This window comes from Camelina sativa, chromosome 20 (genome assembly GCF_000633955.1).
Source record: "Camelina sativa cultivar DH55 chromosome 20, Cs, whole genome shotgun sequence".
Classification (NCBI taxonomy): domain Eukaryota; kingdom Viridiplantae; phylum Streptophyta; class Magnoliopsida; order Brassicales; family Brassicaceae; genus Camelina; species Camelina sativa.
Window position 1 is genome coordinate 5998476 of NC_025704.1, and position 21959 is coordinate 6020434.

At 37.7% G+C, this 21959-nt stretch overlaps 6 protein-coding genes and 1 long non-coding RNA gene across 16 annotated transcripts in view; 5 read left to right on the plus strand and 2 right to left on the minus strand.

Annotated features, from left to right (window-relative positions):
* LOC104769575 (mRNA-decapping enzyme subunit 2) overlaps positions 1-753 on the plus strand; it is a 4010-nt gene extending 3257 nt beyond the window's left edge. Inside the window, exons 7-8 of one of the 2 annotated variants that reach the window (XM_010493815.2) lie at positions 16-83; positions 162-753. In XM_010493815.2, coding sequence (XP_010492117.1) covers positions 16-83; positions 162-475 — 382 coding nt within the window. In that variant the 3' untranslated portion in view covers positions 476-753. The remainder of the gene's footprint in view (positions 1-15; positions 84-161) is intronic. The other variant, XM_010493816.2, reaches the window with a different exon arrangement.
* LOC104769576 (ABC transporter G family member 6) lies at positions 1283-3784 on the plus strand. Its single transcript, XM_010493817.2, has one exon. It carries the CDS (start codon positions 1410-1412, stop codon positions 3594-3596), a length of 2187 nt encoding a protein of 728 aa, XP_010492119.1. The 5' UTR covers positions 1283-1409; the 3' UTR covers positions 3597-3784.
* Positions 3948-10109, minus strand: LOC104769577. Of its 9 annotated transcripts, none has more exons than XR_764405.2 (6): positions 9905-10108; positions 9342-9443; positions 6726-9238; positions 6491-6624; positions 4381-6406; positions 3948-4229 (listed from the first exon to the last, which is right to left on the minus strand). XR_764405.2 is itself a non-coding variant. In XM_010493824.2 (6 exons), the coding sequence occupies exons 2-6, from the start codon at positions 9357-9359 to the stop codon at positions 5337-5339; spliced, it is 3573 nt and encodes a 1190-aa protein (XP_010492126.1). In that variant the 5' UTR covers positions 9360-9443; positions 9905-10108; the 3' UTR covers positions 3980-5336. The 9 variants fall into 9 exon arrangements, 8 of the variants coding, with proteins under 8 accessions (XP_010492126.1, XP_010492125.1, XP_010492124.1 ...); XM_010493824.2 differs by having other exon boundaries at positions 3980-6406; positions 6726-7044; positions 7207-9238; XM_010493823.2 differs by having other exon boundaries at positions 3980-6406; positions 6726-7119; positions 7207-9238.
* On the plus strand, positions 10906-13494 carry LOC104769579 (putative BTB/POZ domain-containing protein At5g13600). The gene is made up of 4 exons (XM_010493826.1): positions 10906-11260; positions 11350-11419; positions 11516-12724; positions 12862-13494. Exons 1-4 carry the CDS (start codon positions 11202-11204, stop codon positions 13306-13308), a joined length of 1785 nt encoding a protein of 594 aa, XP_010492128.1. The 5' UTR covers positions 10906-11201; the 3' UTR covers positions 13309-13494.
* Positions 13659-14843, plus strand: LOC109131390. Its single transcript, XR_002037023.1, has 2 exons — positions 13659-13768; positions 14538-14843. It is a non-coding gene; the product is annotated as an uncharacterized LOC109131390 (long non-coding RNA).
* LOC104769580 lies at positions 17132-19293 on the plus strand. The gene is made up of 7 exons (XM_010493827.1): positions 17132-17595; positions 17843-17951; positions 18061-18223; positions 18324-18472; positions 18560-18711; positions 18793-18907; positions 19010-19293. Exons 1-7 carry the CDS (start codon positions 17192-17194, stop codon positions 19136-19138), a joined length of 1221 nt encoding a protein of 406 aa, XP_010492129.1. The 5' UTR covers positions 17132-17191; the 3' UTR covers positions 19139-19293.
* Positions 19875-20964, minus strand: LOC104772243. The gene is made up of 2 exons (XM_010496879.1): positions 20243-20964; positions 19875-20112 (listed from the first exon to the last, which is right to left on the minus strand). The coding sequence occupies exons 1-2, from the start codon at positions 20962-20964 to the stop codon at positions 19875-19877; spliced, it is 960 nt and encodes a 319-aa protein (XP_010495181.1).

Here is a 21959-nt window from a genome sequence, read left to right on the forward strand (position 1 = left end):
TACAAACTTGTGCAGGTCGTTGAAGTCGTGGATAATAAAACATCCGTCACCTGTAGCACGAAGACCTAACAAGCCCCTTAAAGGTTTGATGTCTTTTTCACCAAGCATTCATTAAAAGAGAGGAATTTTTGGCAGAGATCTGACTTCATATGCTTTTACAGCACTCTGCGTGTGGAATGCAAGGACTATTGTTGGAGGGAACGGGACAGCAACAGTGGAAAGCCACAATAGGAAACCTGAAGTCAAGACAACAACAGTAGAAAGCCACAATAGAAAACCTGAACTCAAGACAACAACAACAATGGAGAGCCACAGTACAAAGCCTGAACTCAGGACAGCCTCAATGGAAAGCCACAACACAAGGCCTGAAGTCGACCATCCTCAGGACATAGTACCTGAAAGCAGTTTCAGAAACTTCAAGTTCGACACGTCAGCTATCTTACAGGCGGCGATGGAATGTGATTTTTCAGCTTGACTGGTCAATCAGTCTCAGATATGGGTTGGATTGGTATTGGGAGTTATGATGCGGTTGGATTGGTGGGTTTGTCTATAGCAAAACCGTTGGATATGTTCATACGCTTGTACCTTTTTCTATTTCTTCGGTATTTGGTTTTATGTCATTTGTTTCTTCTAGAATGAAAGGGTTGTTGTAAATGATGGATAGTTGGAGAGTTGTGAATCCTTTTGGATCATGGATGACAATGGTTGCGACCAGCTATATAGGTTAAAGGAGTTTCTTACCCAAGTAGTGAATTGATGATCTTTCTTAATTGTGACAATAAGCTAGTGTTATAGTCTTGAAGAAGGCAAAGAAAGATGGCGTTTAATGTTTTTTTTTTTTTTAACCTATAAACCTAAAAAAAAGTCACACCTAATTAGTAAGTTTATATAATACTATGATTATCTTACGAGATATACATTGTTTCAACCTTATTCACATTGTAACTTGATTTTGTTGAGTATAAAATAAAGGTGGGTGGGGGAACGGTGGCCTAAATTAGGCAAGCGTGGCCGAAAAATATATATTTGAATGCTATACGAAAACATTTTAAAGAAACAGAAACGGACATGTGGCTTTTTTTTTTTTGTTGTGTTTTACACTTTTTACTTGCTTGTGTTTAGGTTTGGAGGTTCATCTACATTAAGCATCAGCATTTGTGACTTTGACTCTTCTCATACTTTTTGTTTTTTTTCATCAAACTAATCCTTAGAAGAAAAAAAGCAAAGACATGTTAACACAGCCCAACCACATTGAGAAATTGTATCTATAAATAGAAATAGAAATTAAAACGTTGGTTATAACTCATGTTTCCTCTTCTCTTCCCCTTCTAAGCTAACAACGGTAGTTTTAACGCCGTTAGATATTTTCCCGCTTCATCACATTGACAATCACAAGAAACCCAAAAAGAATGTCTCGTGTGGTCGCAGCAGACGACAACATGACGTCACCGTTCTTCTCGCCGGAGTATAACGGTGTCTCAGGCGGCGCGTCGTCTTCTCCAACGTTCGCACAGCTCTTGCAAAACGTCGACAACACGACGCGTCGTGGCGGTCATCATGACCAGCATCACGTCGATGTTGATCTCACCTCGCCAGACCAATCCGTACCGTTCGTTCTCTCATTCACCGATCTCACTTACAGCGTCAAAGTTCGCCGGAAGTTCACGTGGAGACGCAGTTCGGATCCCGGAGCTCCTTCCTCGGAGGGTCTCTTCTCTTCCAAGACGAAGACGCTCCTCAACGGAATCTCCGGTGAAGCTAGAGACGGAGAGATAGTAGCTGTGATGGGAGCAAGTGGCTCAGGCAAATCAACACTGATCGATGCGTTAGCTAACCGTATCGCTAAAGGAAGCTTAAAAGGAAACGTTACTCTAAACGGAGAAGTCCTCAACTCGAAAATGCAAAAAGCTATCTCAGCTTACGTGATGCAAGACGATCTTCTCTTCCCTATGCTTACAGTTGAAGAAACCTTAATGTTCGCAGCCGAGTTTCGTCTCCCTCGAAGCCTTTCCAAATCCAAGAAGAGTCTCCGCGTTCAAGCTTTGATTGATCAGTTAGGACTCAGAAATGCTGCTAATACAGTGATCGGAGATGAAGGTCACCGTGGGATCTCTGGTGGAGAGAGACGGAGAGTTTCAATCGGGATTGATATCATCCATGATCCGATTCTGCTTTTTCTCGATGAACCAACCTCTGGTTTGGACTCGACGAGTGCTCTTAGTGTGATCAAGGTTCTCAAAAGAATCGCTCAGAGTGGAAGCATGGTGATCATGACTCTTCATCAACCTAGTTACCGTCTTCTTCGATTGCTTGATCGTCTTCTTTTCTTGTCCCGTGGTCAAACCGTGTTCAGTGGTTCCCCTGCGATGCTACCTAGGTTTTTCGCGGAGTTTGGCCACCCGATTCCAGAACACGAGAACCGTACTGAGTTCGCTTTGGATTTGATCCGTGAGCTGGAAGGATCAGCTGGTGGAACAAGAAGTTTAGTTGAGTTCAACAAAGGTTTCAGACAGAGGAAAGCAGAGCCAAGAACTCAGACTGGTCTGTCTTTGAAAGAAGCCATCAGCGCAAGCATCTCCAAAGGAAAGCTCGTCTCTGGAGCGAACACAACCACCCCTGGCTCTGGCTCAAACCCTGTTTCCACCATTCCAACATTCGCAAACCCGTTTTGGGTCGAACTCGCGGTTTTAGCAAAACGTTCCATGACTAACTCTCGCAGACAGCCTGAACTGTTTGGGATACGACTAGGAGCTGTCCTAGTCACTGGTTTCATATTAGCTACCATGTTTTGGCAGCTTGATAATTCCCCTAAAGGAGTCCAAGAACGTCTCGGATGCTTTGCCTTTGCAATGTCCACAACGTTCTACACCTGCGCAGATGCTCTTCCCGTTTTCCTCCAAGAACGTTTCATTTTCATGAGAGAAACAGCTTACAACGCTTACAGAAGATCCTCCTATGTGCTTTCTCACTCTCTTGTCGCCCTTCCTTCCTTGATCATCCTTTCGCTTGCTTTCGCAGCAATCACGTTTTGGGGAGTGGGGTTAGATGGAGGTCTCATGGGTTTCCTCTTCTACTTCCTTGTCATCTTAGCCTCTTTCTGGGCAGGTAGCTCATTCGTCACCTTCTTGTCTGGCGTTGTTCCACATGTAATGCTCGGTTACACTATTGTGGTAGCTATATTGGCCTATTTCTTGCTGTTCAGTGGATTCTTCATCAACCGAGATCGAATCCCTGGCTACTGGATCTGGTTCCATTACATCTCATTAGTCAAGTACCCTTACGAAGCTGTGCTCCTAAACGAATTTGGTGACCCTACAAAGTGTTTCGTTAGAGGAGTTCAGATATTCGACAACACACCTCTCGTCGCTGTGCCTCGGGGGATGAAAGTTAGGCTTCTAGCAACGATGAGCAAATCACTTGGGATGAGGATCACAAGCTCCACTTGCTTGACCACAGGATATGACATTTTGCAGCAGCAAGGCGTTACGGATCTCACCAAATGGAACTGCTTGTGGGTTACGGTCGCTTGGGGCTTCTTCTTTCGTATCTTGTTCTACTTTTCTCTGCTTTTGGGAAGCAAGAACAAGAGGAGGTAAAAAAAAATCTCAGTTTGATCTTTGGTTTTAAAGTTTGGTTAACCTTTGTTTGTATTCTGTATCTTTCTTTTAATTCTTTGCTGTATACTTATATTTATGTGGTTGATAAATTGTTGAATGAGCTCAACTACTTGATATTTGTTTGAATTAGTAATTGGAAATTTCTGAAAAGACTGATTGATTGATAATCTGCAAAATAACCATGAGATGCATGTAGCTGCAAATTGCACTTTTTTGTTGCTACCATGTATTCCCAAAGTTGAGTACACTTGGAAATTTTTTACCTTGCGGATGAGACGTGTACAGAATACTTGGCATGTTTGGTTTGATGAGCACGCAAATTTCACAACCTAAAAAATGGCTCTTTTGTATTCACAATACTCAGTACAAAGGCACCTTTTACATTTTCTGTAAAACATCATATGACTTGTATGTTGATGGTCTGATTGCTATAGCGTCATCACTCTTACAACATCAGCCTCTATAAAACTTAGATTCATGAACTAAAGTTAACACCCACACACATTCCCCAATCAAAAATTATGGATTCCTCTTCCAGTTCCAAACACTTCAACCCCTCATTAGCAACATCTACTGATTAAACCTGGTGAAACTCCGTGCCATGAACCTTTCCTGGAAAAGCAACAAGATCAATCACAGATTCCCTTCCCTGGATTTGTCCAAAGGGATGTTGAGATGCAACTTCGAAATCCAAACTCACTTGGAATGAGGAAAAAGATAAGGAACCATCAAACAGACCATTGGGTTCAAATAGGTTGTTTACCTTTGGCCGTTTCAAGTTTGCTCTTTTCCATGGCCAGTAATCCAATTCAACCAACTGTACATGCTTCAACTTGATAGGTGAGAAATATCACTACTGCGTGAAACAATATTATTGAACTTACTAGCCCATATTTCTCACATTCCTTTTGTCTATATCAACTGATAAGTGGCTGTTCAGCACTTCAAGCAAGCTTGGTGTAGCTACCATTTCAAATTCCACCAAGATGTGTACAGTGTATTAATCATCTTGGGCAATAAAGGCATGTTGTAGGAATCCATCATCTGGTTCTTCGCAGATGAAAGTGAATGTTCTAAACCAATAACACTTATAGCTCAACCATACACAGCATTGGGGTTGTTATGGTTCTAGCAAGTCCAACTTCGAGTAGAACACTCTACTGCTTCAGCGAAGAGTCCAAAACCTGCAGGTCTCTCCTGCCTGAATATTTGTACGGGTGAAAAGTCGGAGCCCTATATAACAAAGGGAGAGTGTCTCTTCTAACATCCTAATCATTCCTCCGCTCATATGTGTTGGACAAGTACGTTCTACTTAAGCCGGCTAAGGATTACTGAGTGTGGAGAAGCCTGAAAAATTCCCATGTGTATTTACACCATCTTCCTTAGGTTGTATACCCATTGCAACTTCAACATGGACAGTGATAAAGTGCAGAGGAGAGGCCGAAATCTGAATCACAGCAAGAAAGGCAACGAAATCTAAGATCATACCACAACAGAAGTACTATATATACACAGCCAAGCAATTGCCAATTTTGAAACTTTTAAGGACGATAGAGCAGAGTGTCCTTTGCAACATTTATTGGAATCTCAACAATCATCAGCCATTAACTGGTCACGGCAGTGGCAAAATCACAAAACTTCCGTTTGATACCTGAGTCACTATCACTTATATCTTCCTGGTCTTAGAAGGTTCAAGTAAATTGAATACTAACCTTTATTCTAAAAACCATCACCACCGAGCTCATCCCGTTGCCAAATTTTACTCTGCTTTGTAGTTTCCTCCTCTTCTATATTCTTAATTCTTTCAGATGCATTCTCAGCTGAGTTCTTATTTTCACCATCAGTTTCCATCAAACTCCCTTGTTCTTCACTTTTAATACGAGGGTCCTGTCCGAACCTCACAGCATCAATGTCATTCTCTATATTACTAGGTGCACAACCATCATTATTAAAAGATGGTCTAAATGAGCTGGTACTATCATGTCTATAACCAAATCGTCTTCTCTCAGCATTAACATCAACACCAAATCTTTCAGAATGAATCTGACCTTCAAAGAAATCATCACTGTAGTCGACCCTTTCTCGAGGATTCAAGTTTCCATGGTTTCTATATGCAACACGATCAGATGGTTTCCTAAATGAGTTGCCATCTCTTCCATAACCTCGACCCCTTACATAACCTCGGCCCCTTGCATAACCACGGCCTCTTCCAGCATTTGATGGTCTATGTGAGAAAGGTGGAGAATTGTGTCTTCTCACAACCCTTTCCCTTGAATAACCAGAATGGTCAGGCGAGCTCATCCTCTCCATTTTATAACCTGAGGGTGATCTCCTATGAGAAAAGTCTGTATTATGCCCACTGAAGTCTTCCTGTGATCTGTTCCTGAAAGACGAGGATGGACCATCTGATCGTTCTCTTGATCTAACTGGAGACCGTGAACGAAATCCAGGAAAATCTCGTTTGGGGTTATTTGAAAACTTTGTTTGTCCTCGAGCAAAACAACCATTCCGGCCTTGATACGGACGTAGGGGATTCATAAACATTGGTTCTGTGTTGTTGTTGCATTGTAATCCCCTTGTCAATTTTTCACCATCTCTACTAAATCCGTGATATGCAGATGCATCCTCTTTATTTGTTGGTCCTCTATTATATGAAAAGTTTTGGGTCCTTCTAGGAAAGGAGTGAGAATAAGGTCCTACTTCATCATTCGCAGACCGTCTTCCTCTCTGAAAACTACCCCTAAAGCCACCACCCCGACGAGTGTTTCCATGATTATCAAACTCAAAATCTGCATTCACAAGATGAGAGTCATATTGAGTTCTAGAAACAATGAGCTTTGTTCTTCTATAGAAAAACATAGACATGACTTTACTTTTTGTGTCCTGGTCATGCAGATTGCTTTCTGTGTTATCAGGTAATCTCCTTCTGTCAGGCATGAAATTTAACCTTGGGCTTCTCATAAATTTGCCATGGTACCTCTCACGCGAGAATTTGTAGGATTCATCACTAGCAAAATAAACAATAATGGAAAGTTTAAATACACAAAGATCTCAATAGGGAATGAGACAAAGTATGGAGATTAGAAAAAAGGGTCTCTGAAATATCACCTCCCTCTCATAAGATATTTCCGCTGTTCAAGTGGGAAATTAGGAAATCGAACTCTTTCCATTCGGAGTGGCGCAAAGCTGCCTGAAGCATCTAGTGCCTTATTTGGAGATTTATTAGAAACCTGAGCTAAGTTTATAATCCGACTCTGGCTACCATCACTGCACTCTGCAGGAAGATCGTTGTCAACAGTAGATAATTCTGCCTTGTATGAAACTGGACTGCTGTTATCTACTATTTCAGGGTTTTCAATCCCGCCTGACACTGTAGAGAGACCAGACATTCCTTCACCATCCTGAACTATCCGACCTTCGTTTTCACCTGATCCATCAAATACTCTACTTTGAAGTTCTGGAGTATGTCTCTTAGTATGAACTTCAGTGCTTGCCATTTCAACTAATTTCAAACATGACTCATCAGCAGCATATTTCTTAAATTTATTTATAGATGATGAGGTAGAGCATCCTTTAATATGTTTATTACCTGTATTACCAAGAACTGCAGGTTGAGTCTCTTTCTCTTCCACATGGCTAGAATTTTGAAAGCCGCCATGGTATGGAACATTAATGTTCCTTTGTTCAGTCTCAGAACCACCACACTCGGCATGTGAAATCTCATTACCTTCCCTGAAAAAGGCAGCTGGTCCTTGGACCTCCCTGTCATCGTACAAATTCCTTTTCCCAACTTGCTTCTCTACTACTCTAGATAGATCATGACCACAATCTGATTCAAACCCATAACTGTATAACTGTTCCTCTAGCTTTTTACCAGATGAAATAATCTTTTCTTCATCAGAATGTTCATCAGTTCCACGAGAATTACGAGGGAGTTCTTTAGATATACAGGTCTTGCAATCATCTAGAAATTTCTCTTCAGTCAATGATGTAACATTTACACCTGAAGCATTGAGGTTATGATCTCCATGACCAGAACTTGAACTGGTCGTGTGAACTACACCATGTTTCAGCACTTCGCATAACTTACCATTAGCTGCACTGCTGTTCTGCCCTGAATTTTCTTTTAGTGTACAGTCAGGATAACTCTGAACGCATGGAATTATTGCCATTCCATTCAAGGACATTGGTTCATTGCTGATACTATTAGAACAAGGTATATATTTATCCTTCTGATATGGCGTAGAACTTGTAGGTAAATCAGGGACCTCACATGATTGCATTATTGGTATATAGGAATGATTTAACGTTCCATCTTTCCTATTAAAAACTTCCGATTGGGTGAAGGTTTTTGGCTCAGCCTTAACTGATATAGGAACCACTGGCTTCAAAATGACAGATGAGGGACTATTTCCTTGACCGAGTCTACCAACAATCTCCTGTTTCACTCCTTTATTAGATAACCCGATTGGGCAAACTTGAGCGCTCTTAGTGTCCTGCCTAAGACTCTCTTCAATAAATTCTGACTTCACGGTCCTAAGGTTTACCGAGTTCACATTTCCAGCAGTCATTGTTGGTCTGACTAAACTTGTACAAGCAGCTCTTGCCTCTGATGTGGTAGCTGATACAGAAGGTAATTTTTCAAGAGGAGGGTATGAACTGAGGCCTAGACTAAGTGAACATGTGGGATTAACCTGATGATCAAACTTCATTAAAGTCTTCACAGGAGATCTAAACCCTACAATTTCCTTCTGTTTATCAGAAACCGGCTTTGCAATAACAGTCGTATCACGACAACTTGATGTCTCTATGTCATGAAGGCTTCTGTTACTGTTTAAGAATGCAGCAGTTGTCTTAACTCTATTCGAGCGATCTAGAGACTCTTCCCAAGCATCCATGGTAGTATTCAAATCCCAGTTTGATCTGCTCACACCACTTTGATTGCCAGACTTGGTGGTACAAACAGAAATAGAATCTGTGTTATGAAGGGCAGAAACTACTCCCTTGCTTAATGACAAATTCAGTGCTGTAGCCTCTTCATTCTCCCTATACAGAGAACTGTTTTTAGTATTACAACCTAGCCGTAAGGAAACAGTATTAGCACCAGAAGATGATTCTGTTTGACACTCTCCTCTAAGAGTTTCCTTGTCACCTGTCTCCATGACATTGTCATGAGTCGTAAGAACAGTTTTTCCTACTTTAATCCCAGTTTGATCTGAGGTAACAACAGGAAGCGTTCCGAGAGAACAATGGAGCGAACTGCCAAGAATGTTAGAACTGTTGGAAGGGATATCAAAGCCTGCCAAAGGACTGGAACGAATTGGAGAATTTGGCCTCTCAACTTTCACTCTACTTTGGTCAAAAACTATGTTGCCAATGCTCTTCGCATTACCAGCAATTCCAACAGAAACAGATTGTTGTAACGAAGATGCTGGTTCTCCAATATTTGTCTTGGATGAACCACCAATCATTATCTGATTTTGATCAGCAAGAGATGAATCCAAAGCACCACTAATAGTAGTAGTAGTATCAGCAGCTTCTTCCATAGCGGGCTGCACTAAGTACTTCCTCTTCTTAATTGGAACATCACTGCAACTCCAAGTAGGTGGTCTGATCCGAGGCTGAAACGAAACAGAGGAAAAACATCAATCAATATGGGAGTTTCTGATAATGTCGGAGAAAGCATTATAAGTAGTACTAGTATATTGTAGTTGGAATAAAAACCTCTTGGTTTCCAGACATAGTTCGGGGTGGAGAGAGTGGTAATAAATATCCGAAACTTCTTCACTTGTACTACCTTTTTCAAGCTAACTTCACCTAACACACCTACAAAGATCAAATGTCAACATTAAGGGTCATTCATCTATAATTAAAAAAAAAAAAAAGAAAGGCAAAAAGTAGAACTCAGATCAAAAATCTCACAAAGTATCTCTAGATAAACCCTAATAGACGCAACTAGGCAAGTGAATCCAGACACAACTCAAGACCCTCCCTAGAATGGACAAAAGAACAACCAACAAAACTGTATGCGAAAGAAAAAAATGAAGTCAACGATTAGAACTATAAAACTAAATCATTTAGTGGAGAAAAATCTTTAGATTAAACCATCCAAAAAAAGTATTGAATCCAAGTACGCAAAAACAAAGATCGATGCAATAATATATTCCGATGGAAACACTGACCTAAAAAAATCAAACTGACTAGAGGAAAGAGTAAATCAAAAGAATTGAAACTAAGCAAATCCACCGACAGTTTATAAATTGTAAATTTAAAGACAGAAGAATTACACAGATTTAAGGAAGAAAGAGAAGAATCTATCAAAAGACGGAAGAGTGATGAAGAGAGAAGTCTGATGATGATGCAAAGTTTCCAGTCAAGAAACCAAAAAAAAAAGTACAGAGTTATTAGCTAAGAAAAATATAGGGATGAGAGAAGCAATAAGAGAGAGAGAGAGAGAGATGCGAAACTTGACAAGGGCCACGCAAAGACACAACACAAACACAACCCTCTGCAGCCGCTTACTTTGCCCTTTATATAATAAGATACACTTTGACTCAACCCTTTTTTTCTTTCTTTTTTTTTTACTACACACAAAAAATGAATGTTGATATTATACAAACGAAAACATATAAAAACGCTTGGAATATGTATAAATATAAGTGTATTTTTATATAAAAATAGATTTTAATATTTGTAATAAGTCTATTTCTCATTTTCTCTGAATTTCATGGACAATTAAAAGTCTCTCTTTAAAATTTTCAGTGGTTCTCTCATCAAGTTATACTGCCTAGCTAAAACAGTTGTGGTTAGGCTAGTTGTGGTGGTTGTCTCAAAATCCCTTTTTATTTTTGTTTCGGCTAATTAAGAAGAATCAATGTCGAAGCTGTAAATAATGCATACTATTTATTAGATTATTAAAAAAAGTTTTTTAATATTTGCAACAAAAAATTACTATAAACCGGATTAAAAAAATTGCCTAGGTTTTCAGTTCATGTAAAGTACCACTAGGTCAATGAAAAATGTATTCGTTTGCTTGCGATGGGTCTCTTATTTGCTTGCGATGGGTCTCTCTTATATAATGGGCCTTATTACGAGTTATCTACGTAATGGACAGTTTTTGACTAATACTAACACACACATTTAAAGAGAGCAACTAAATTGACCAGTCAAATATCTTCTGCATTTATTACTGTGGAATATTGAAATCTAAATATTGATGAATTTACCAAACGGAGCCCAGATTTTTTACCAGAAATCATAAGTTACAGAGAGGAATGAATGAATCAGAGAGTCAGAGAGAAGGCGTTACAGAAATTATAGGGAAAACGAAAGCTGCAACATTTTAGTGTAAAGTTGTAACAGCCTAACAACAACTGGGTTTACAAGCTTCGTCTGTATCTATCTCTCCTTCAGACTCGGTCCCTTCCTCCTACTTCTCCGAGATATTACAATAAACCAAATTATTAAAAAAAAAAAGTTTCCATCATCAAATATGTTATTGAGGTTTCCATGATTTATAACCAACCATTCTGCAACACTCTTTTGTATTTGCGGAAATACCAAAGACTGAACTGAAGAAAGAAGATGGCTTCCTTGAAACTGGGTTCTAAATCTGAAGTCTTTCATCTAAGTGGTCACACATGGTTAGTAGTCCTCTTCTTCTTCGATGGTTTTAAAATCTCATTCAATACCAAAAACTAAATGTCTCATTTCTGTTTTGTAATCTGATCAGGCTTTGCTCGACTGGTCTTAAACCCGATGTAATGATCCAAGTCGAGGAACAAAGCTTCCATCTCCATAAGGTATATTATATATATGTGAACACTATATTTTTTCTTTTGAATTTCTCACTCATCTGAATATATGATCACACTTTGGCATGTGTTTTTTATCATCAGTTTCCGTTGTTGTCAAGAAGTGGATATCTAGAAGCTCTGTTCGGCAAAGCATCTGAGACAACCTCTGTTGCTCAGCTTCATGACATTCCCGGTGGACCAGACACGTTCTTGCTTGTGGCCAAGTTCTGTTACGGTGTCAGAATTGAGGTCACACCTGAAAACGTTGTCAGTCTCAGATGTGCAGCAGAGTATCTCCAAATGAGTGAAAACTATGGGGATGCTAATCTCATCTATCTCACCGAGAGTTTCCTCAACGATCACGTTTTCGTAAACTGGGATGATTCTATCAAAGCCTTGGAGAAATCATGTGAACAACCTAAAGTGTTACCTCTTGCTGAAGAACTTCACATTGTCTCTAGGTGCATTGGTTCTTTAGCCATGAAGGCTTGTGCAGAGGACAACACCAGTTTTTTCAACTGGCCAATCTCGCTACCAGAAGGAACCACCACTACTACGACCACTACTACGTTCTGGAACGGAATACAAACAAAGTCCACGAGCCAGAACTGGTGGATCAACGATGTTTCATCATACCTCGGTCTTCCAATGTACAAAAGGTTCATCAAAACAGTTGAGTCCAGAGGCGTAAAAGCGGATACTATAGCAGCATCTGTCACGCATTACGCCAAACGGAATCTCCCTTTACTCGGCTGTTCTAGGAAGACTGGCTCTTCTTCAGAGGAAGGTACTAATTATGGAGATGACATGTACTACTCACATGAAGATCAAAGAAGTCTCCTTGAGGAAATCGTGGAACTACTCCCTAACGATAAATGCGTTACATCTACCAAATTCTTGCTCAGGCTTCTTAGGACATCCATGGTTCTGCACGCGAGTCATGTCACTCAAGATATTCTGGAGAAGAAAATTGGTGAGCAGTTAGACAAAGCTGCTCTAGAGGATCTGCTAATACCAAACATGGGATACTCTGCTGAGACACTCTATGATATCGACTCTGTCCAGCGGATTCTTGATCACTTTATGTTGATGTTGGATTCGAGCATCGTCGAGGAGAACCAGGTTATGGGAGAATCTTATCCTCTTAAGTCCATCACAAAGGTTGCTAGTCTGATAGACGGCTACTTAGCAGAGGTCGCATCAGATGAGAACTTGAAGCTATCCAAATTTCAAGCTCTTGGTGCTCTAATCCCGGAAGATGTGAGGCCAATGGATGACGGTATCTACCGCGCAATCGATATATACATTAAGGTAACGTAAACAGTCTATATAGCTTTGTTATGTTTTGAGCTCCAAAGTTATTAACTATGAGTTGCTTCCCAAGTATAATATAAAGTAGCAAAGTAATCTTTAAAATTATGCATGTATCTAACTATGGAGCTATACAGGCTCATCCATGGCTGACAGAGTCAGAGAGGGAGCAACTATGTCTGCTGATGAACTGCCAGAAACTGTCACTGGAGGCATGCACACACGCAGCACAAAACGAGCGTCTACCATTGCGTGTCATAGTACAAGTATTGTTCTTTGAACAGATGCGGCTTCGGACATCTATAGCAGGATGGTTATTCGGCTCGGAAGATAACAATGACTCAAGCGGGGCGTTAGAAGGAAACAAGAACGGGAACGCAAATATGGTGATCCACGGGATGAGAGAGCGCGTTTACGAGCTTGAAAAAGAGTGCATGAGCATGAAGCAAGATCTTGACAAGCTCGGCAAGACAAAAGAAGGACGCAACTTCTTCTCAAAGATATTCGGATTGAGGTCTAAGACTAAGACTTCACCATGCGGCAAAGGAGGTGACGATCTAATGGTTCCTGAAACCAAGAACTGATAGAGAAGAGAGAGCAATAACTAATAACGATATTACATAATTTTTACTCTTTAATTAGGCACTGTGGTTCCTTTTTGTTATTGAATTTACATGTTTTGGACTCTTTCAAAGTCGTAGGACTATTTGGAGACACTCTTAAACCATAAGGGCATCTCCATCGGGGTCTCTGAACCATGGTCTCTGATAGAAAAGGGTTGAAAAATAAATCAAAAACATAATAAAAGTGTAGAATCGTCTCTCAAAAGAGAGTTTTTGGAGATGTTAAGAGACGCTACGTGGCGGTCTCTGATTGGTTTTAATTTTATACATGATGTTTTTTTTTATTGGGTCTTTTTCTTCCCCGACTTTGTTTATTTTTCTATTTCTTTCTCTCTTGCTCACGAGATGGTGATGGCGAAATCAAAGACAAACGAATTGGGAATGGGTGATTTTGGTGAAACTATGTTCTATGCTTCTCCTGGTATGATTTTATCTTGATTAATTATGGTTGTTTAGATCTGATTAATATTAGGATTATATGAATTGGGAATTGGGAAATTAGGGTTCTTTGTTGTTACTGTAATTAGTGTTCTTTGAGTCAATGTGCAGTATATTCTTCGATCCTTCTCATGATTTAAGACGATTTTAGGCATTCCAACCTCTTACATATGTTTTGTTGATCTTGTTTGATGCGTTTATTATAGTTAATTTGTTAATTTTGCTGACTTTTTTGTCCCTTTCATTGTGTCACGGTCGAAACTGAATGAAGATGATATTTTAGCAAAAAAGTTCCAACCCACAACCATGTTGTCTTGCATCTCTTTTTTATATTGGTGTAATTGTGTTTGCATATGTAATTTTCGAAGTAAGTTTAACAGAAGAACAAAAACACTACAAATACAGTACTGTGTTCTACTTTGAAGATTAACTAGATAACTAATTGTGTTTGGAACTGTTAGACTAGACCCTTTATCTAAAAACAAGAAATGGACTTCAAAGTCCTGAGCATTTGTTGGATAGCAAAAGAAAGAGTGGCCGATATAGAGTCGTTAGTCCGTGTGTAATATTAATAAAGCAAACATTGCTAATATAATAATAAAGTACAATGATATTGAGGGACTAGGCAATTGTGCGTGGACTTTGAAGAGTGGCCGTATTTGTGTTGTCTTGTTGATTAAGAACTAGAACCGGTTTATGCGTGGAATTGTTGGTTTTAATCATCAGTCATTGGTGTTTGTATATTTTTCCAGGGCCGGTTTGTGAAGAGAGACGATTTTTAAACCACCAAAAGTCCAAAACACTTGGTGGTTGTGGACATACAAGTCTACTGAGATAACCAATTTTGCAACTTTTTGAGAAGAGGTTAGGGCTCAACCGGAGTATACCGAGATTTGAAGATAATGTTGGTCTGTATAGGGGTCTTGACCAGCTCGGCTATGCAAAAATTTCGGTTATGTTTGGCCACTTTAGGTCTCTTATTATTAGAAAGTTAATTAATTTCATCAGAACAATAATGATAATAATATAATTAATAATGTTACGTTATATTGAGTTCAGCATACTAGTTATTGTTTTAACTTTTCTAGATTAATACCGTGTGCTAGAGCATGAGTTAAAATTCTTTTTATTTATATTGTAATTTTTATATAAAATATAATTTAAGTGATTGTTTTTAAAAGTTTTTTTGGATAAAACATTATGCAATAAAATCATATGCTAAATATGATGGCTTGAAAAAAAAAACCTATTTTGTAAATTTTTAATTGTTAATGATTCTAGATAAGTATCCGTGCTATAACACTGGTTAAAATTTTATTTTATACAAAATTTTGTATATTTTATATTTTCAATTAAAATTTTATGTATGTGAAGTTATTTCAACAATGTATATTCTTCATCATGACTTGAATGTCATTATAAGACAAAATTTTGTAAATTTGGTTTTTAAAAAGCGAGTTATTATATTATGAGTAATTTAATATATTGTTATACTTTTTGTTTAAATATACTTGGTTTCTTGAAAATTTTTCATATTATAGTGACATATTATTGACATTGTTATAACAAATCAATTTAGAGTGTTTATAGTTTCTAACTTTTATATCAAGTTTCAATATTTTTAAAATATTGAAAAATAAATTATTTAAAGTTTATTATATTATATAACATTATAAAATTCAACTTTAAAAATATGAAATTGAATTTAAATATTCAAATTTGATCCGTTACTCAATAATTTTTTAATTCAATAGATATTGTTTTTTAAAGAATAATATTAGTAAAACTTGAATATTTTATAGATTGAACAATTTATATTTGTTTTTAAAAATTCAACTTATGGTATATCCGGAAATAAAACTATTTTTTAATTATAATAAATAATATGATAAATTATTTTTTTCACAAAATAGACTCATATATAAAAATGAGAGGTGAAGTATAATGATAATTAACAAATGAATATGTTAAGTTAGATATAAAAGGATTTTATTTGATGAATAATTTAATAAAAGAAATTAATATGGTAAGTTAGATGATATCAAATGATTCTTTATAATATTCTCTTTAAGATTTTCGGAAACAACGTGCTCTAGTAATAAAATCTTCCAAAAATAAATTAAGGTTGCACCCACTATTTAACCTGTAACCAATTAATTTATAACCTATTTGTAACCAACTTATTAAAATTATATAGTCTACAAAGCAATGTTGTGTACTTCCGTTTTATTATAAAGGGGAATATACAACATTCTATATATAAAAAAAGAAAAAAACTAAAAGATTGAAATAATTTTGAAACAGTAAAAATTAACCATGTCGAGATAATAAAATAAATCACCCGTTACAAAAGAAAATAAAAATAAAAATTGTTTTTAATCATCACAACGGCCATGTTGCTGGCACGCGTACGGTCCGTAGTTAAAAGGACGAATACAAAAACAAATGTTTTCAAATCTTAAACCATAGGATCTTTATGAGAATCATTTATTAGGGTTTGAATAATTGTAATGGATAATGCATACTAATCTTATTGAAAAGTGAAAATCTTAAGGACTGTTATTGGAGAGGTGATTTCTAAATCCATATAGAATTATAAATTTTAAAAATCAAAACACATGGATTTTAAAATAACATTTTTTATTCTTGGATTTGAATCCTTCTATTTCACACTTTCAAATCCATTCAAATTCATTTAAAACATAATGTGGATTTTGAAATCTAAATACAAATCATTAAATGAATAACATTGAATTTTAACAAGTATTTACAAATCATATAATTAATAACACATAATTTTGATAAGTATTTTAAAATCAATGATTAAATAACACATGATTTTGTTTAGATTTCCAAATCCATTAAAATCATAGAACCAATAACCTCTCTTAAAACATAATGTGGATTTTGAAATCCAAAAACAAATCATTAAATAAATAACAAAGGATTTTAACAAATATTTGTAAATCATTAAATTAAATAACAAAGGATTTTAACAAATATTTGTAAATCATAAAACCAATAATACATAATTTTTTGTTTAGATTTCCAAATTCATTAAAATAATAAAACTAATAAACCCTCTTAGATTTCTTCAGCACAAAATGCGCACAACTAAAAAGCATTGCTAAAAAGCTCCAATACATGGGCCAAATAAGCCAAATAAACTATAGACATAAGTAAGGCCCAAAACTAGGTTACCGGAAAATTCTCAATTGCCGTTTTTATTTAAACTTGCTGTCGTTTGCCTTCACAAAACAACAAGTTGTTAGTCCATAAAATAATCTAACGGCACGCATTTACCTTGTACTCAAAAGTACAAATTCTGCAATTTCTTTCCAGTCGACGCCGGCTTGTTCATCAATCAATTCATCTCCTTCGCCGTCTTACAACGGTGTAAACCAAAATGATGCGCTCCATTGACGTCTACGTCAAAACCATAGCTCCTCCCGTCCGTTCAATTCTCTTCTCGATCTTTACCTGTAAGCAGAAACCTCCGTCGCTTTCCCTTCCGTTGCACTTCTCTTTGCGGTCGTTTTCCGATGCTCCCTCTCGATGTTTCTCCAATGTCCTACCGATCTCCAATTCTCCGGTTTACGGGATTGGAGCGATACGAAACCTCGGTTATCACTTCACTGCGAGGGCTATCTCTTCGTCTTCGTCGACGACTGCCTCCGTCGCTTTGGTTCAGCCGCAGACACAGCCACAGCAGCAGCAGACTGAGAATCTAACGGTGGTTGATGATGAGAATCGTGGAGGCATAGAGGTGCACCTTTCTATTCCTGTACGAGCTTATTTCTTCTCCACTAGGTATTACTTTTTCTCCCTTAGAAGTAGATGCTGTTTATGTCATGGTGTGGAATCAGGATCGGATTAGGAATATGATAATCTAGTCCTCCATTGATTAATGATGAGTGGATTTCATAGTTGAACCCTTTGTATATGTTGGTTAACGATCGAAGCTTAGAGAAGTGTGATTATGTATTTGCCAATGCGTGTGTTTAGAAAGTTTTTGAAGTGATGATTGGAACTACTTGGTGGATGTAATTTTTTTCAGTGTTGATTTGAGAAGCTTAATTGAGCATAACAAACAGAACTTCATCCCACCTACCTCGCGTATGACTAACTATGCTGTTCTTAAGTTCGGCAATCATTCTGATCCAACTGTAAGTTGAAGAATCTTAACTCTTACTCAGTTTTATGAAGCTGGATAATAGTAGATTTTTTCATTGTGAAATGTTGATTGGTCTATGGATTGAGATGTGATTTTTGCAGGGTACTAATGCTGGATGTATAAGTGGGAGTGAGTGTATTTACATGGTAGTGTATCAGTATGGATCGATTGTGTTATTTAATGTACGGGAACACGAGGTTGATGAGTATCTTAAAGTGGTGGAGAGGCATGCTTATGGTTTGCTTCCTGAAATGAGAAAAGATGGTCAGTTTGCGCTTTTTTTTGTTTGTTTGTTTGCTGTGTGCTGTTCGAAACCTCTGTTGTGGTGCTTATTTTCATATCTTTGGTTTCTGTAAAACTGCAGAGTATGAAGTAAGAGAGGATCCTAATCTGAACAAATGGATGGAGGGAGGACTGGATGTTATCATGTTGCAGTTCTTGAATATTGATGGGATCAGAACCATAGGCAGTGTTCTGGGGCTTAGTATTGCTCTCGATTACTACGAAGGGCAGGTAACCATATCAAATCCATACACATATTTTGGATTGTGAAGAATGAAAAAGAAATAACCGTGGGTGAGCGTAATCTGTTTTTGTTAGGTTGATGGTATAGTAGCAGAATTTACTGACATAAACCGTCGGTTGGAGAAAACAGGAACGTTTACAATGACTAGGAAAAAGTTGTTCCAGTTGGTTGGAAGGGCTAATTCTAATCTGGCTGATGTGATTCTGAAGCTTGGTCTGTTTGAGAGGTAAAGAAGTCGAGAATGGATGGCTGTCTTGACTAGTTTTGTGGATAGTTGTGACTGACTTTAGTTTTGGGGAAATTTCAGGTCAGATATAGCTTGGAAGGATGCGAAATATGGTCAGATATGGGAGTATCTCAGAGATGAATTTGAACTGACACAGAGATTTGGAAACCTTGATTATAAGCTGAAGTTTGTAGAGGTATTATTATCATCTTACACTATCTCTTTCTCATGATCGATCTTAGTCATTTTGTGTCGAAAATAGTACTTATTGGTGATTTGGTTTATGCGAAATTTGCAGCACAACATTCGTTTCCTTCAAGAAATACTTCAGAACAGGAAATCAACTTTCCTGGAGTGGCTAATCATTATACTGATTAGTGCAGAGATCGCGATTTCTATGTATAACTTGGCTCACACATCCTTGTGATTGTCTTCTGCCATGTCTTAAGCATATTCATATTCATATTCTTTATTATGGTTAGAAGTTACAACTCTTCTTCACGATGTAAAGTGATAACATAGCTCATAAACAATAAATGAGTTTAGGAGTTAGGATTAAGTTTGTTCCAGACTCCACCGATCTCCCTCTGCGTTGCTTCTTTATTGCTTCTCGCCAGTCCAACCAGACTTCTTTTTTCTTGTCTCCAGTCCAACCAGACTGAGTTCTTTATGCATAGAAAATCATTTTTGTCACAGTTGCAAGTCTCTTTTCTCGCTTTAATTTCAGTTCTGTTGTTATATCAATTAAAGTATTCAACTAAAGACTACTAGGAAGTAAAGTGTGTGTGCATAAGACAAATAGTTAACAATAATTTATCTCAGACGCAAGAAGCCAAGAAGTTTCTTTTTCAAATGATATTTTAGTGTTTCATTGGTTCTGAACATATTAAAAAAAATCTTTGAAATAAAAAACAAAAGATATAGAGAAATGTGTTTTTTAAAGTAAAATAACGAGTTCTTGCATAAACAAAAAGAAGAAAAATGTAGAGAAAATGAAAGGTGACGACGAAATAAAGAGACCATGCAAATAGTTTCGACTTGTGAGAAGTCACCAATACAACATAATATCGAATACGAAATAAAGTTCCAAGGAAATGATAAAGGTACACACACAACTGGTCCTCAAGATCAAACAAGAAGCATGCATTATGATATAAGAAAAACTAGGGAGACACTCCATTGGATGGGGCACCATTATTAGCGGTCATCATGGAGGCTCTAGGGATGTATTTTCGAGCCCAAACATGTTTTCCATTAATGATGTATTTGGTCCTGGTTACCGCATCGCTTGCAATCTCCGGTATCATGGCGGCAGAATGTAACACCATCTTTGCATACAGCGCCTGCTCATTCCCTTCTCCTGCTGGCATGATTATCGCTTCTATTATCTCCCCAAATGTCCTTCAACACACCAAACACATATACACTATACCATTTAAGCACTATCAACTATATATCTATATAAATGCATAGCTCAAATATCTATAGCACTATCAACTATATATCTATATAATATGGATTCAGTACGTACCTGGTGAAATAGGCATGCACTTCTGCTTCAGTAATTGGGTATCCTCTAGAAAATGTGAGGAAGACAGTCCTTACGTCTTCCCTAGATTGCTCATCCTCAGAGATTATTGCACCAACATTGCTTGTTCTTGCTGTTTCTTGTTGCTCACTTAAGAACCGTCTGCTTGATTCAGCCCTATGAACAGCCCTGTTGATACTCAACTGCTTCATCATCTCTATCGCCTTTTCCTTCTCTGCAATCTCCTGGTTGTTCATCTCAGCTCGCACGCATATATCCTCAAAAGCTGGGTAACAGACGCTGGTTAAATGCTTCTTCATCGCAGGGAGAATGTTTTCGCGGTTCTGGTGGATGACTTGGAGAGTTAAGTACCCTCCAGACATTCGCGTGATCAAAGGTATGGTAGAGGAGTTGATGTTCATCCCGGTGCTGGCCACAAACGATGAGAAAGTGTTGTAGGACAAGCAACTCAGACACATCATGACTTCGTCAGCCACGGAGTTGGTGAAATAGTCCGGTAAAGAGACAAGATTCACGATTAGGTGCATGAGGAGACCACTTTTCTCGAGAGAGAGGAGAAAGCTCATGACTTGAAGAGACTGCCTAATGTCTCGCCTTAGACCTATGACAAGACGGGTGAAAAGTGTTCTGTCAGACTTGTGGAAAGCATTGAACTCCTCTCGCGTCACGGACACTGAGGGTGAGGAAGAGGATGAGGAAGCCATTGATAGTATTCTTGGCTATGCGGAAATGAGTTTATTGGGTTGATAAGTGTGATGACTGATGAATTGATATATAGAGGAGATCAAAAGAGAGTGTTTAATAAAAGGAATCTAATGAAATATGGAGAAATATATTTCTGGTCACACATTATAATCTTCATAATTTTATTAAGAGACATGAACCAACTGTATATTCTCTAATTTTTCTTTATATGTAATCTCCATACCTTTTTTTACTATTGTTGGGATACACACCAACGTCACACATCGCAAGATTAGAAAAGAAGTTTCTAGTATATAAGTCAAGTACGACTTCAATTAGTACGCGGCCTTTGAGGACGGAACCCAATAAAAATATCCGTACAGGCTTGGCCACTTGGGCCCAAAACAGACAATATCATACTAATAAGAGACTTGGTTTGGGCTTAAAAAATCTAACAATTGGTATCAGAGCCTAATGATCGGTGTGAGAGAAGCCCTTCAATGTGACACAATAAGAAAGATACCTCAAATACCTCGCGAATAAGGAGTACCGAGTCAATGGTGACAAGATTTCCCTGAGGGGAAGACATAAGGTTTGTGGTGCTTGGTTTGAGGGGGAGTATTGTTGGGATATAAACCAAAGTCGCACATAGAAAGTTTAGAAATGAAGCTTTTAATATATAAGTCAAGTCCAACTTTACTACTATTAATATGATGCATTTTGGGAAATAACCTAATAACAAATAAGTGTAGGCTTTACCATATCTTGGTCCCAAAATGGATAATATCATACTAATAAACCTAACATTTACTGCATCTCAGGTTTAGTAATTTCATTTGTCCATCTTATTTTGTTTTCTGTCTACTCGTTAATCTTGTATTATTGTTTTCAATTCATTAATAGTATATATATATATATATATATATATATGGTTTACAACTTTACATACACAGCCCTCCTATCAAACAATTTATTTTCTCATGTCATTGTGACTGTACCTGTGTGATCTCCATCC

Coding starts and splice junctions, on each gene's coding strand:
- LOC104772243 (XM_010496879.1), bottom strand. CDS start 20,964: ATGGCTTCCTCATCCTCTTCCTCACCCTCAGTGTCCGTGACGCGAGAG. Junction 20,113..20,242: donor GTGCATGCCTATTTCACCAG/GTACGTACTGAA, acceptor GGTGTGTTGAAG/GACATTTGGGGAGATAATAG.
- LOC104769579 (XM_010493826.1), top strand. CDS start 11,202: ATGGCTTCCTTGAAACTGGGTTCTAAATCTGAAGTCTTTCATCTAAGT. Junction 11,420..11,515: donor AAAGCTTCCATCTCCATAAG/GTATATTATATA, acceptor TTTTATCATCAG/TTTCCGTTGTTGTCAAGAAG. Junction 12,725..12,861: donor CAATCGATATATACATTAAG/GTAACGTAAACA, acceptor GGAGCTATACAG/GCTCATCCATGGCTGACAGA.
- LOC104769577 (XM_010493820.2), bottom strand. Junction 6,625..6,725: donor AAATATCTTATGAGAGGGAG/GTGATATTTCAG, acceptor TTATTTTGCTAG/TGATGAATCCTACAAATTCT. Junction 6,407..6,490: donor GCATGACCAGGACACAAAAA/GTAAAGTCATGT, acceptor TTGTGAATGCAG/ATTTTGAGTTTGATAATCAT.
- LOC104769580 (XM_010493827.1), top strand. CDS start 17,192: ATGATGCGCTCCATTGACGTCTACGTCAAAACCATAGCTCCTCCCGTC. Junction 18,224..18,323: donor TCCTGAAATGAGAAAAGATG/GTCAGTTTGCGC, acceptor GTAAAACTGCAG/AGTATGAAGTAAGAGAGGAT. Junction 18,473..18,559: donor TCGATTACTACGAAGGGCAG/GTAACCATATCA, acceptor TGTTTTTGTTAG/GTTGATGGTATAGTAGCAGA.
- LOC104769576 (XM_010493817.2), top strand. CDS start 1,410: ATGTCTCGTGTGGTCGCAGCAGACGACAACATGACGTCACCGTTCTTC.